This window comes from Entelurus aequoreus, linkage group LG22 (assembly GCF_033978785.1).
Source record: "Entelurus aequoreus isolate RoL-2023_Sb linkage group LG22, RoL_Eaeq_v1.1, whole genome shotgun sequence".
Classification (NCBI taxonomy): domain Eukaryota; kingdom Metazoa; phylum Chordata; class Actinopteri; order Syngnathiformes; family Syngnathidae; genus Entelurus; species Entelurus aequoreus.
The window spans coordinates 17,626,103-17,641,611 of NC_084752.1; the positions used below are offsets into that span (position 1 = coordinate 17,626,103).

At 38.2% G+C, this 15,509-nt stretch overlaps 1 protein-coding gene across 1 annotated transcript in view; it reads left to right on the forward strand.

The window, feature by feature from the left end:
* xylt1 (xylosyltransferase I) overlaps positions 1-15,509 on the forward strand; it is a 295,672-nt gene that overhangs the window by 261,525 nt on the left and 18,638 nt on the right. Inside the window, exon 10 of the mRNA XM_062032690.1 lies at positions 7,528-7,861. Within this exon, the coding sequence (XP_061888674.1) occupies positions 7,528-7,861 (334 nt within the window). The remainder of the gene's footprint in view (positions 1-7,527; positions 7,862-15,509) is intronic.

Here is a 15,509-nt window from a genome sequence, read left to right on the forward strand (position 1 = left end):
CACCCTAGGAACTTTAGTTATAACAGTTCATTTCCAGTGTTGTTGTTTCCGGATGAGGAGATGCTGCTCCGTTATTGATTGAAGTAAAGTCTGAATGTCATTAAAACAGTTAGCTCCATCTTTTGACACTTCTTCCACTCCCGTCCTTGCACGCTACACCGCTACAACAAAGATGACGGGGAGAAGACGCTGCCGAAGGTGAGCCACGTAAATAAGACCGCCCACAAAACGGCACATCCTGGAGTGACTGTCAGAAAGCGGCTTGAAGATGGTCTGTAAAACATAATCCATGCAACATTATGACCAAAGAACCACCATTACATGTTATGTAGACCACAAGGAAGTGTTTTACATTTAGAAAAAAATTATAAGAATGCTGTTTGCTCTCCTGCTGCAGGGTCTCTTATTCAGGTCCTCTAGAGATGTAAGAGGATCCTCTGGGCAGCGTTTATGACCCCCTGTAATTTATTTCTCTCTGCCACCGTGCAGCTAGAAAACCACATGGAGATACCGTAGATCAGTCAGATCTATTTATTAGCGTTGAGTTGCAAAAAGTTACTGGACATCCATTGTTTAATTTCATTAAGACACGCCTCCAGCTGACTACAATCCGGCGTGTTGGTCAGCTTTAGGGGCATGTAGAGTTGGGTGTCATCAGCATAACAGTGAAAGCTAACACCGTATTTGCGTATGATGTCACCTAGCGGCAGCATGTAGATGCTACAGAGTGCAGGGCCAAGAACCGAACCCTGGGGAACTCCACATGTTACCTTAACATAGTCCAGTGGTTCTCAAACTGTTTTTGTCATCCCCCACTTTGGACAAGGGGGAGTTTTCAAGCCCCACCTGCCCCCATTGCCCCAACAGAACGCTAATGCCAAGCTTAACATTTTCAAATTTATTGAACATCAAGTAACCTCAAGTTGTATACATTCAAACTCAATAACATAAAATAACATCAAGTTCAATAATAAATAAAATAACTGTGCAGCTGTGGTATAACTTGCATCAAGTTCAATAATAAATTAAATAACTTGCATCAAGTTCAATAATAAATAAAACAAAAGTGTTATAACTTGCATCAAGTTCAATAATAAATAAATAAAAAATGTTATAACTTGCATCAAGTTCAATAATAAATAAAACAAAAGTGTTATAACTTGCATCAAGTTCAATAATAAATCAAAAAAAGTGTTATAACTTGCATCAAGTTCAATAATAAATAAAACAAAAGTGTTATAACTTGCATCAAGTTCAATAATAAATCAAAAAAAGTGTTATAACGTGCATCAAGTTCAATAATAAATCAACTAAAAGTGTTATAACTTGCATCAAGTTCAATAATAAATCAAATAAAAGTGTTATAACTTGCATCGAGTTCAATAATGAATCAAATAAATTGCATCAAGTTCAATAATAAATCAAATAAAAGCGTTATAACTTGCATCAAGTTCAATAATAAATCAAATAAAAGTGTTATAACTTGCATCAAGTTCAATAATAAATCAAATAAAAGTGTTATAACTTGCATCAAGTTCAATAATAAATAAAACAAAAGTGTTATAACTTGCATCAAGTTCAATAATAAATCAAAAAAAGTGTTATAACGTGCATCAAGTTCAATAATAAATCAACTAAAAGTGTTATAACTTGCATCAAGTTCAATAATAAATCAAATAAAAGTGTTATAACTTGCATCAAGTTCAATAATAAATCAAATAAAAGTGTTATAACTTGCATCGAGTTCAATAATGAATCAAATAACTTGCATCAAGTTCAATAATAAATCAAATAAAAGCGTTATAACTTGCATCAAGTTCAATAATAAATCAAATAAAAGTGTTATAACTTGCATCAAGTTCAATAATAAATCAAATAAAAGTGTTATAACTTGCATCAAGTTCAATAATAAATCAAATAAAAGTGCCACTTTGCAATCTTTGCAAAAAAAAAAGGAGGAGCTATGCATTTGGCAAGACAGGGTGGTGAACATGAGTTTAATTTGGAATTTTAATTTTGTAAATTTTTTATTTGTCTACGAGTTGTTCCCAAGTCTGTCAAACTTTTGCTCCTACCAAGAAATTTAAAGCCTACAGGAAAAATAAGTAATTTATATTTATTTATATTGCGGATTTCACAGACAGAATCACAAAGTGATTTACAGTGTGTATAGAAAATGAAAGCAGAGTAAAAAAAAAAATCTAAGAATATAATTTAAAAAAAAACATTTAAAGTGAAATTTCCTTCCGTTCCTCGCCTGTCATGTCTCTATTCCCCACCAGTGGGGCACACCCCACACTTTGAGAAACGCTGACATAGTCCGAGGTCACATTGTTATGGGAGACGCACTGCATCCTGTCAGTAAGATAGGAGTTAATCCAAGACAAGGCTAAGTCTGACATACCAATACGTGTTTTGATACGCTCTAATAAAATATTATGATTGACGGTATCGAAAGCAGCAAGAATCTCCATTCAGCAAGATCATTCTGAAGTAAATGTACCCCAAGTCAGCGGACTGTTTCCCAGTAGATCACAGTAATAGACATCAGGCAGTGTTGGCTTCATTTCTCCCATGGTGTTTCTGCCAATCAATCAAGGATGCAGAGCGCCAGTGAGTGAGCGTTGGACAGACTAATGAGCTACAGAGGTGCCGGACAAGAGCTGATTAGCAATTTAAAGAGAGGAGAATCAAGGTCCAGGGGGCAAGCAATGGCAGAGGTCAGTCTAATAATTGAGATGAAATTGAGCTGTCTTGTACGGAAGACACGTGGTTCAGCCTATATTTATAACGTACACCGTATTCTTAACTCTCAAAGGCTGTTATACACGGGCAGTTCCAGTCAGACATTGATCGTCCAGCTGGGTGAGGCCGTGTTAATCAGCTACTATTGTAAGGATGAGCACTCTTTAAAGGCGCCATCCTTCTCACATTTCTACCGACACTCTTCTCGCTGTGTGTGCGCTAGGTCCCTATCTATCAGCCTATCTCTATGTACCAGGGGCCTCATTTGTGAAGGTTGCTGCACACAAAAAAGTTTCATCAACAGGAGTGAAATCTATATACGTAACTTCCAAGGCAAACGTTGATGTTTATAGAAATATTTTACGCCAAAAAGGCTACGTATTTCTACGCACCCTTTCGACCATGCGTATGTTTTTCAGACACGGGTATCAGCGACGCCATATGGTGTCACCGCAAAATAAAGCTCTTACTCACATAAAAAACACATATGTACTAAAAAATACATAGCAACGCTAATTTCACGATTTGTAGCATTCCTGTAGTTGTGCTTGTATTTGTTAGAGCCTATTAGGGTGGTACAGTATACCGGTATTAGTATAGTACCGCATACTTGCCAACCCTCCCGTTTTTAGCGGGAGAATCCCGATATTCAGCGCCTCTCCCGACAACCTCCCGGCAGAGATTTTCTCCCGACAAACTCCCGGTATTCAGCCGGAGCTGGAGGCCACGCCCCCTCCAGCTCAATGCAGACCTGAGACTGAGTGGGGACAGCCTGTTCTCACGTCCACTTTCCCACAATATAAAACAGCTTGCCTGCCCATAGACGTCATAACATCTAGGGCTTTTATAGAGTGCACAACTGCGCACACAACAAGGAGACGAAGCAGAAGAACGAGGAAATTACAGACATGGCGGCCGAAATGATATACTCATCATGAACGGAGAAGTTAAACAGGACAATACTGCCATCTAATGGATAGCCACTGGAACACTGAAATTCAAGTATTTTTTTTTTTTCCATGTAAATAAAATAAATATATATATATATATATATATATATATATATATATATATATATATATATATATATATATATATATATATATATATATATATATATATAGCTAGAATTCACTGAAAGTCAAGTATTTCATATATATATATATATATATATATATATATATATATATATATATATATATATATATATATATATATATATATATATATATATATATATATATATATATATATATTAAATATATATATATTAAATATATATGAAATACTTGAGTTGGTGAATTCTAGCTGTAAATAACCACGCCCCCAACCACGCCCCCCGCCACCTCCAGATATTGGAGGTCTCAAGGTTGGCAAGTATGTAGTACCGCGATACTAATGAATCATTTTCGGTTCTATACCGCCTCTGAAAAATCACTAATCCTTGCCTCCATGGCGACAAGTAAAGTAAGTTTTTTACAAGTATCATCCCTGCAGGACGAGGAATAGCTAAACATGCACACCGTAGCTCACCGGCATCAAAATGTTAAATTTTGACGCCATTGGTGGATCTAGACCTAACATCCACTGTAATGATACCAAGTACAGGAGCGTGTCTAGTCAATACTACTATGACTACGTCAATATTTTTTTGCATCACAACATCTTTCGTTTTTTAACATGTATATTATGTTTATAAACTCAGTAAATATGTCCCTGGACACATGAGGACTTTGAATATGACCTGTAATGACTTGGTATCGGACTGATACCCAAATTTGTATCATCCAAAACTAATATAAAAGCATCCAAACAACAGAAGAATAAGTGATTATTACATTTTAACAGAAGTGTGGATAGAGCATGTTAAAAGAGAAAGTAAGCAGCTATTAACAGTAAATGACCAAGTAGATTAATAATACATTTTCTACCACTTGTCCTTAATAATTTTGACAAAATAATAAGAGTTGAAAATGACACAATTTGTTACTGCATACGTCAGCAGCTAAATTAGGAACCTTTGTTTGCTTACTCACTACTAAAAGACAAGTTGTCTTGTATGTTCACTATTTTATTTCAGGACAAACTTGCAATAAGAAACATATATTTAATGTACCGTGAGATTTTTTGTTAAAATAAAGCCAATAATGCAATTTATGTGGTCCCCTTTATTTAGAAAAGTTTGGAAACGTATCGAAATAATTTTAGTACCGGTACCAAAATATTGGTATTAGGACAACACTAGAGCCTATATATCAAAAAATAGAGTTGTATTTAAAGTAATGTTATATTGTATATGCAGTTATAATGTATGGGTCATTGATATATTGGTTATTTTATTCATTTTTAATTAATGATAAGAATGTGTAAATAAGTCGGGAGGTGCACGTCCTTGACTTTGTGTGTATAGTACACTACCGTTCAAAAGTTTGGGGTCACCCAAACAATTTTGTGGAATAGCCTTCATTTCTAAGAACAAGAATAGACTGTCGAGTTTTAGATGAAAGTTCTCTTTTTCTGGCCATTTTGAGCGTTTAATTGACCCCACAAATGTGATGCTCCAGAAACTCAATCTGCTCAAAGGAAGGTCAGTTTTGTAGCTTCTGTAACAAGCTAAACTGTTTTCAGATGTGTGAACATGATTGCACAAGGGTTTTCTAATCATCAATTAGCCTTCTGAGCCAATGAGCAAACACATTGTACCATTAGAACACTGGAGGGATAGTTGCTGGAAATGGGCCTCTATACACCTATGTAGATATTTCACCAAAAACCAGACATTTGCAGCTAGAATAGTCATTTACCACATTAGCAATGTATAGCGTGTATTTCTTTAAAGTTAAGACTAGTTTAAAGTTATCTTCATTGAAAAGTACAGTGCTTTTCCTTCAAAAATAAGGACATTTCAATGTGACCCCAAACTTTTGAACTGTAGTGTATGTTTTTAAGACTAAAACCCCACCCCAAAAAAATGTTGTTAAATAAAATCATATCATGAAGTGATTACTGTACATTTAAAGGCCAACTGAAACCCACTACTACCGACCACGCAGTCTGATAGTCTGATAGAAATCTTAACATTGCAACACATGCCAATACGGCCGGGTTAACTTATAAAGTGCAATTTAAAATTTCCCGCGAAACTTCCGGTTGAAAACATCTATGTATGATGACGTATGCGCGTGACGTCAATCGTTGAAACGGAAATATTCGGACACATTGTATCCAATACAAAAAGCTCGGTTTTCATCGCAAAATTCCACAGTATTCTGGACATCTGTGTTGGTGAATCTTTTGCAATTTGTTTAATGAACAATTGAGACTGCAAAGAAGAAAGTTGTAGGTGGGATCGGTGTATTAGCGGCTGGCTGCAGCAACACAACCAGGAGGACTTTGACTTGGATAGCAGACGCGCTATCCGACGCTAGCCGCCGACCTCGCGGATGATCGGGTGAAGTCCTTCGTCGCTCCGTCGATCGCTGGAACGCAGGTGAGCATGGGTGTTGATGAGCAGATGAGGGCTAGCTGGCGTAGGTGGATAGCTAATGTTTTTAGCATAGCTCAGTCGAGGTCCCGTAGCTAAGTTAGCTTCAATGGCGTCGTTAGCAACAGCATTGCTAAGCTTCGCCAGGCTGGAAAGCATTAACCTTGTAGTTACAGGTCCAATGTTTGGTAGTATTGTTGATCTTCTGTCTATCCTTCCAGTCAGGGGCTTATTTCTTTTGTTTCTATCTGCACTTAAGCCTGATGCTATCACGTTAGCTCCGTAGCTAAAGTGCTTCGCCGATGTATTGTCGTGGAGATAAAAGTCAGTGTGAATGTCCATTTCGCGTTCTCGACTCTCATTTTCAAGAGGATATAGTATCCGAGGTGGTTTAAAATACAAATCCGTGATCCACAATAGAAAAAGGAGAAAGTGTGGAATCCAATGAGCCAGCTTGTACCTAAGTTACGGTCAGAGCGAAAAAAGATACGTCCTGCACTGCACTCTAATCCTTCACTCTCGCGTTCCTCATCCACAAATCTTTCATCCTCGCTCAAATTAATGGGGTAATCGTCGCTTTCTCGGTCCGAATCGCTCTCGCTGCTGGTGTAAACAATGTGCAAATGTGAGGAGCCCTTCAACCTGCGACGTCACGCTACTTCCGGTACAGGCAAGGCTTTTTTATCAGCGACCAAAAGTTGCGAACTTTATCGTCAATGTTCTCTACTAAATCCTTTCAGCAAAAATATGGCAATATGGCGAATTGATCAAGTATGACACATAGAATGGATCTGCTATCCCCGTTTGAATAAGAACATTTCATTTCAGTAGGCCTTTAATAATGACTAATTAAGAGCCAATATGTTACTAATTTGCATGTTAATAAGCAACTAATAATGGTGAATATGTTCCCCATACTAAAGTGTTACCAAATAAATAAACTGGAAAACCATCACTCCAGTATTGCCATATTGTATTTTTTGTATTATTATTGTAGTTAATTAATGTGCATCTCTACCATTAAGTGTGGACAAACAAACTCCAATACAAGGCATACAAAATTGGACTTGCCAGTGTCTGCATACAACATTCTGTATAAGTACTGTGTGCAGGCTTGGGCTGTTTGATGAAAAATGCCTACTGAAGATTATTTCCCGTGATAATTCGGCGTGTGTATTGCTTATCTTAATAGTATGGTGAAATGGTGATGCAGTCTGTTGCAGCCTTCTGTTCACTTGTGGGAATTCACGCTTTTTCTTACAGTCGTTTCTCCTCTTTTCAATTATTTTCTATTTTAGGTCGGCACAGACTGGGATGCCAAAGAGCGGCTGTTCAGAAACTTTGGCGGTCTGATGGGCCCCATGGATGAGACGGTGGGCATGCAGAAGTGGACAAAAGGGCCCAACGTTACCGTCACGGTTGTGTGGATCGACCCGACCAACGTCATCGCGGCCACCTATGACATTCTCATCGACGCCAGCGCGGAGTTCACCCACTACAGGCCGCCACTCAACCAGCCTCTGCGCCCTGGAGTTTGGAGTGTCCGCATCCTGCACCACTGGAGCCCTGTGGCTGAGATGCGCTTCCTTATCGCTCCTTTGGCTTATAATAAGCACCAGCCTATACGACAAGGTGAGTGTACAGTTCCGCCAAGTGGTATGATCCGGTTCAGCTCGTAAATCCTACGATTCGGACCAAGAACCCAAACTATATTGATTGGCGTGAAAGCTTTAAGCCTAATATAGTGTTGTAATGATACCAATATTTTGGTACCGGTACCGGTACTAAAATTATTTCGGTACTTTTCTGTACTTTTTCTAAATAAAGGGCACCACAAAAAAATTGCTTTATTAGCTTTATTTTAACAAAAAATCTTAGGGTACATTAAACATATGTTTCTTATTGCAGTTAAGTCCTTAAATAAAATAGTGAACATACAAAACAACTTGTCTTTTAGTAGTAAGTAAACAAACAAAGGCTCCCAATTTAGCTGCTGACATATGCAGTAACATATTGTGTCATTTATCATTCTATTATTTTGTCAACATTATTAAGGACAAGCGGTAGAAAATTAATTATTAATCTACTTCTTCATTTACTGTTAATATCTGCTTACTTTCTCTCTTTTAACATGTTCTATCTACACTTCTGTTAAAATGTAATAATCACTTATTCTTCTGTTGTTTGATACTTTCCATTAGTTTTGGATGATACCACGAATTTGGGTATCAATCCGATACCACGTAGTTACAGGATCATACATTGATCATATTCAAAGTCCTCATTTGTCCGGGGACATATTTCATGAGTTTATAAACATAATATACATTTTTAGAAAACGAAAGAAGATTTTGTGATGCCAAAAAATATCTACGTAATCATAGTAGTATCGACTACATTACAGTGGATGTCAGGTGTAGATCCACCCATGGTGTTTGTTTACATTTTGATGCCCGTGAGCTACGGTGTGTAGTGAAGCATGTTTAGCTATTCCTTGTCCTGCAGGGATGATACAGGCAAGGATTAGTGATTTAGAAGTAGCTAAAACACTGCCGACGGCAGATGGACGTTAACCGCTAGCTAGCTAGCCATGTCTTAAAGCACCTCTTCCTGAGGGCGTTTCAGTGTTATAACTTCACCTTTATCGTTAGTTTTTAGACCAAAATGCGTATGTTCTCCCTTTTCTGTCTACACACTGTGTCTGCTTGTAAGTACTCCGTGATTGTGCGCTGCCGAACATGCTCGTCTGCTCGTAAACCAGCAATGTCACGACGCGACTTCGACGCGGGCGCGGGGGGGTTGCGGGACCGGTACGTTTCAGAGACGGTCTCGTACCGAATATGATTCATTAGTATGGCGGTACTACACTAATACCGGTATACCGTACAACCCTAGCCTAATATAATAATTGTTGCCAGTCTCAAAAAAGTCTCTTTTAAATGCAGTATAAGCTATTTTTGTACATAGCCCTGTAAAGCTTGTTGAATATGTTCCCTTTATAAAAAGCATGCAAACATCCACACATGATGATGATTACAACTGGTCACATGATCTAACGACGTCCGATCTAAAAGGTGACAGTGCGCTTCTACACCACTGCAGACTACATGGAAATTAAATATGACTGTTCACGTAATACTTTTCCCAACTGAGCATACTTTTGGAAATACAGATTATTACTACAAAACCAAAATCAGTGAAGTTGGCACGTTGTGTAAATTGTAAATAAAATCAAAATGCATTGATTTGCAAATCCTTTTCAACCTATATTCAATTGAATAGACTGCAAAGACAAGATACGTTCGAAATGGAAAACAGTTATTTTTTTTGCAAATATTAGCTCATTTGGAATTTGATGCCTGCAACATGTTTCAAAAAAGATGGCACAAGTGGCAAAAAAGACTGATAAAGTTGAGGAATGCTCATCAAACACTTATTTGGAACATCACACAGGTGAACAGGCTAATTGGTAACAGGTGGATGCCATGATTGGGTATAAAAGCAGCTTCCATGAAATGCTCAGCCATTCACAAACAAGGATGGGGCGAGGGTCACCACTTTGTGAACAAATGTGTGAGCAAAATGTCGAACAGTTTAAGAACAACATTTCTCAACGATCTATTGCAAGGAATTTAGGGATTTCACCATCTACGGTCAGTAATATCATCAAAAGGTTCAGAGAATCTGGAGAAATCACTGCACAGAAGCGACGATATTACGGACCTTTGATCCCTCAGGTGGTACTGCATCAAAAAGCGACATCAGTGTGTAAAGGATATCACCACATGGGCAGAGGGACACTTCAGAAAACCACTGTCAGTAACTACAGTGTGTCGCTACATCTGTAAGTGCAAGATAAAACTCTACTTTGCTAAGTGAAAGCCATTTATCAACAACACCCAGAAAGGCTGCCGGCTTTGCTGAGTCCGAGCTCATCTAAGATGGACTGATGTAAAGTACAAAAGTGTTCTGTGGTCTGACGAGTCCACATTTCAAATTGTTTTTGGAAACTGTGAACGTAGTGTCCTCTGGAACAAAGAGGAAAAGAACCATCCAGATTGTTATAGGCGCAAAGCTCAAAAGCCAGCATCTGTGATGGTATGGGGGTGTATTAGTGCCCAAGACATGGGTAACTTACACATCTGTGAAGGCGCCATTAATGCTGAAAGGTACATACAGGTTTTGGAGCAACATATGTTTCCATCCAAGCAACGTTACCATGGACGCCCCTGCTTATTTCAGCAAGACAATGCCAAGCCACGTGTTACATCAACGTGGCTTCATAGTAAAAGAGTGTGGGTACTAGACTGGCCTGCCTGTAGTCCTGACTTGTCTCCCATTGAAAATGTGTGCCGCATTAAGAAGCCTAAAATACCACAATGGAGACCCCGGACTGTTGAACAACTTAAGCTGTAAATCAAGCAAGAATGGGAAAGAATTCCACCTGAAAAGCTTCAAAAATTGGTCTCCTCAGTTCCCAAACGTTTACTGAGTGTTGTTAAAAGGAAAGGCCATGTAACACAGTGGTAAAAATGTCCCTGTGCCAACTTTTTTGCAATGTGTTGCTGCCATTAAATTCCAAGTTAATGATTATTTGCAAAAAAAAAATGTACGTTTCTCAGTTCAAACATTAAATATCTTGTCTTTGCAGTCTATTCAATTGAATATAAGTTGAAAAGGATTTCTAAATCATTGTACCCCGAGAGGGACAAGCGGTAGAAAATGGATGGATGGATAGATGTAATTTGTTTTTATTTACGAACTACACAACGTGCCAACTTCTGGTTTTGGGTTTTGTAGATTATGCAGGTGATTACTCTACACTGGAGCTCCAGCTTGTTATACATTCCCACCAACTGTTTCTCTGTATTAATTATATATCTGCAGTTCTTTTGAAGGATTTGGAGAGTGTACTACTTAAATATACACAAGTTATGAGGCTTGTGATTCTTTATTTAAACCAAATCCTTTTTTTGTTAGCGTTGAGTAAAAAATAAATGTTTTATTCTTTAATCGGTTGTGTATTTCAACATCCAAAAGACAGTATAGGCGTTATTTAGAATCACACACACAGCTTGCTGTTCTAAGATGTACCCTGTTTTTATGTAAACAAAACATATTTGTCCATATATTAACCACACTGGACAATAAGCCGCAGATATTTAAGTTGTGAAATTAGTTATTTAAACAGAAACATTTTGTAATTTTTTATTTACATACCTTAATTGTTTTCAAACAATGCCTGTAACACGGCAGTAAAACATCTGATCAAACAAAACAGAAGTTATTGTTATGGGCCCACTAGCTGAAGAAGCTAGCTCTCCAATCAGCTAAGCAGACTCAATAACGCCATGATGACATTTTGGTGAATTTAGAAAATAATTTGTGAAACTGAAACAATACAAAATAATGCCATTGTAAGTTAATAATACTAACACAGACACTTGTAAACGTGTTGGCATATTGGCAAATGCTAACAATGCTAGCGTGATTACATTACAATAGCAATTACAAATATGCAATAAAACACTGCTACATACATCACACATGGGACGGTTTCGTAAGTATGAATGGTGTTAGTTATATTGTTAAAGTTACAAACGGTGCTTGGAGTGATTAATGAATAGCCCAAATGAGTAGAAACGTTATGGACGACTAGAAGACGGAATCGCACTTGTACTTCCGGTTCAAATTACTAAATAGATGGAAATATCGTAGACGTTCATCCTGCAGCACCTGCACTGAGGGAACTCGTCCAAAAGATGGCGCAATAGCACAAATAATAACACGCCTTTTCAGTGTTGGTTGAAAACCATTTGTCGAATTCAAAAGATTATGGCCGTCAGCAAAAAAAAATCTTTAAATTACCCGCACAATGTTATAGGCCGCAGGTGAATATGACCGTTTAGCAGCGTTTGGGCCTTCAAAGACAATGGCACAATTAAGTAAACTATAAAGTATGCAGAAAAGGCAAATCCGTGCTGTTGTGGTCTTTAGAAAGATACTTTCCTCTTGGGATTCACAAGAGAGTTGAGATGGAGGCGTCAAGTCTTTCTGCATGAAATTATCACACTAAGGCTAAGGCTCATGAGGCACAGCAAATAGAGCTTCTGTTTAAGCGCTGTAAAACAACACCTTCCAAAATATGCATGTTACAGCGGCTTGTTATAAATAAAACGGCACTTATGTCACCACATATGGATACACTTCATGTTGCGGTAATCCTGCACACTTTTACAGGTAAAAGTTGTGTGAAGGGTTTGGTTAACTCTTTTACTGCATTCTAAAATAGTTGTCATGGCTTTTTAGCTTTTTTGTTACTTTGTAATTTAGTTAGCAGTCTATCACAAATCAATTAATATGTCTACATGATGCTGTCATGTCATTTTTTTTAAAAAGCCTACAAAATGTATTTAAAGAAAAATCTTTTTGTTATTATTTCCAAGTAGTTGTAAAGTAGTTTGTATATATTTATAAGTATCAACATTACAGTTGTTTTTTGTAACATTATGCCTTTTTTTTAACTATTCTTTGAATTTTTTATTTATTAATTATTTTTTTTTCTGTTTATTTTACTGTATTTCTACGAAAAAACAAGCCGTGGTCTGCAAATGGCGTCTGGGTCACACTTTAGATACCCCAGGGACGGGCGGTCAGAGCATGCAGGTGAGGCAGAGCCTCACTTGTCATGAGGAAAATTTCAAAAAAAGAGTAATAAATACAAAAATATAAAAACATTATTAATGTTTGTCCATTAAACCAGGGGTGTCAAACGTACAGGCCCGGATCAGGCCCGCGAACGGGTTTTATCCGGCCCGCGGGATGAGTTTGCCAAGTAAAAAAATGAGCCGAAATGTTTTAATGAAAGAAACTGCTGTTCTAAAGGTGTCCACTAGATGTCGCAATAGCAATTATTTGTATCTTTGTAGATGATGCTACACATGTGAAAAAAATAAACCACATGATGTTAATGCACCGGTCGAGGAAAATGAGCAAACTACTTAAATAACATCCTGTAATTTGATTTTAATATCATTTTTTTATCTTGATAGATTAAAAATGAACATCCAATGAGTTGACTGATGAACATTATCACATCATTTATTCAGAAAGTATAAATAACGACAAATAAAGATAGAATACTATTAACATGTAAGTGCAAAAAAAAAAAAAAAAAACATTATGATTTGTACATTTTCAGAATGTGCTTGTTCTATTTTTAAACAAAGAAAACAATCTGAAATTGTCTTTATTTTTAAGTTATCGTGCCGTGATTTTACCAGTCCGGCCCACTTGGCAGTAGATTTTTCTCCATGTGGCCCCCCATCTAAAATGAATTTTACACCCCTGCATTAAACTGTGTTACAAATGTATTCCCTGCATGATTACGATTGTTGTTTTTTTTACCATTTACTTCAGTAAAAATCAACTGATTTGAACACAAACTTCAAATGAGTCCACTCCAATGCTTTGATTTTGACACCTGTGATGTAAATCAGTGTTTTTTAACCTTTTATGAGCCAAGGCACATTTTTTTCATTGAAAAATCCCGAGGCACACCACCAGCAGAAAACATTAAAAAATGAAACTCAGCAGCCGATATTGACAGTAAAAATTAATTCTCGCTATTGTTGGATATGAGTTCAAACCATAACCAAGCATGCATCACTATAGCTCTTGTCTCAACGTAAGTGTACTGTCATGACCTGTCACATCACGCCGTGACTTCTTTTGAGTTTTTTGGTGTTTTCCTGTGTGTAGTGTTTTAGTTCTTGTCTTGCGCTCCTATTTTGGTGTTGATTAACATGTCACGTGCGGATGTACTTTGTGGACGCCGTCTGCTCCACACGCTGTAAGTCTTTGCTGTCGTCCAGCATTCTGTTTTTGTTTACTTTGCAGCCAGTTCAGTTTTAGCTTCCCGACATCTACAAAGCAATTAGCTACTTGCTGCCACCTACTGACATGGAAGAGTATTACACGGTTACTCTGCCGAGCTCTAGACAGCACAGGCACATTTGCGGATTATAATTACTGGTTTGCAAAAAATATTTTTAACCCAATTAGGTGAAATGACATAATCTGCCACGGCACACCAGACAATATCTCACGGTGCACTAGTGTGCGGTGGCACGGTGGTTGAAAAACATTGATGTAGATAATGTTCAAATATTTCACATCTGCTAAAACAAACAATTGTAATCCTCAAATATCTTGCTCTTTACATAACAAGAGTGGAAAGGTTTATCGGCCTGAGTCCGAATGATTATTTTTTAATGTGGGATAAGGCTGGGTTTTTTTTGTTAGTTTTTTTCTGTTGCTGCCACTTTGTGTTTTAAAGAAGCTTTACGGTCCGTACTAAAAAGCTCTTCCATGCTGGTAATTTACTGCCATGTCTGGCATCCTCTTACATGCAGTGCCAGTAAAAGTTAACAACATGAGTCTCTACCTGCACTGGCAGCAGCGTGCACACACACAACTTCATAAAGTCCTTCATGTGTTTCTTGGGAACACACACACACACACTCCCCCCCGACCGAGCCCTGGACATCCGTGTCTGACTGCATTTTTTTATTTGATTTTATTTGATTTTTTTTGTCGCAAGCACATGAAAAGCGCTGATGTCTCCTCACATGCGGCTGTGAGAGAGTTTGTGTTCCACTGACGGGCATAAAAGGGATGGCTAGCGCCCCAGTTAGAGGACCAGTGAGGAATTTACAGCTTGACTGGAGCTCAGAGTGGGGAAGGTGAGTTAAGGGGAAATTGTACCTCTGACGTCTGAAGGACCTGACTGTCATAAGAGGAAAAAATGAGCGCCCGTCTGGATGTCTTTCTTAAATAAGGCAACATGTTGATTTGGTACGTCAAACATAAAAAAATGAAGCCAATGTTACAGCTGTACAGGGGAAGAAGACGGCACAGACAACAGGGACGTCGTTTAGCTCTATATTTAATTATATATATACACAATATATCCATCCATCCATCTTCTTCCGCTTATTCGAGGTCGGGTCGCGGGGGCAGCAGCCTAAGCAGGGAAGCCCAGACTTCCCTCTCCTCAGCCACTTCGTCCAGCTCTTCCCGGGGGATCCCGAGGCGTTCCCAGGCCAGCCGGGAGACATAGTCTTCCCAACGTGTCCTGGGTCTTCCCCGTGGCCTCCTACCGGTCGGACGTGCCCTAAACACCTCCCTAGGGAGGCGTTCGGGTGGCATCCTGACCAGATGCCCGGACCACCTCATCTGGCTCCTCTCGATGTGGAGGAGCAGCGGCTTTACTTTGAGC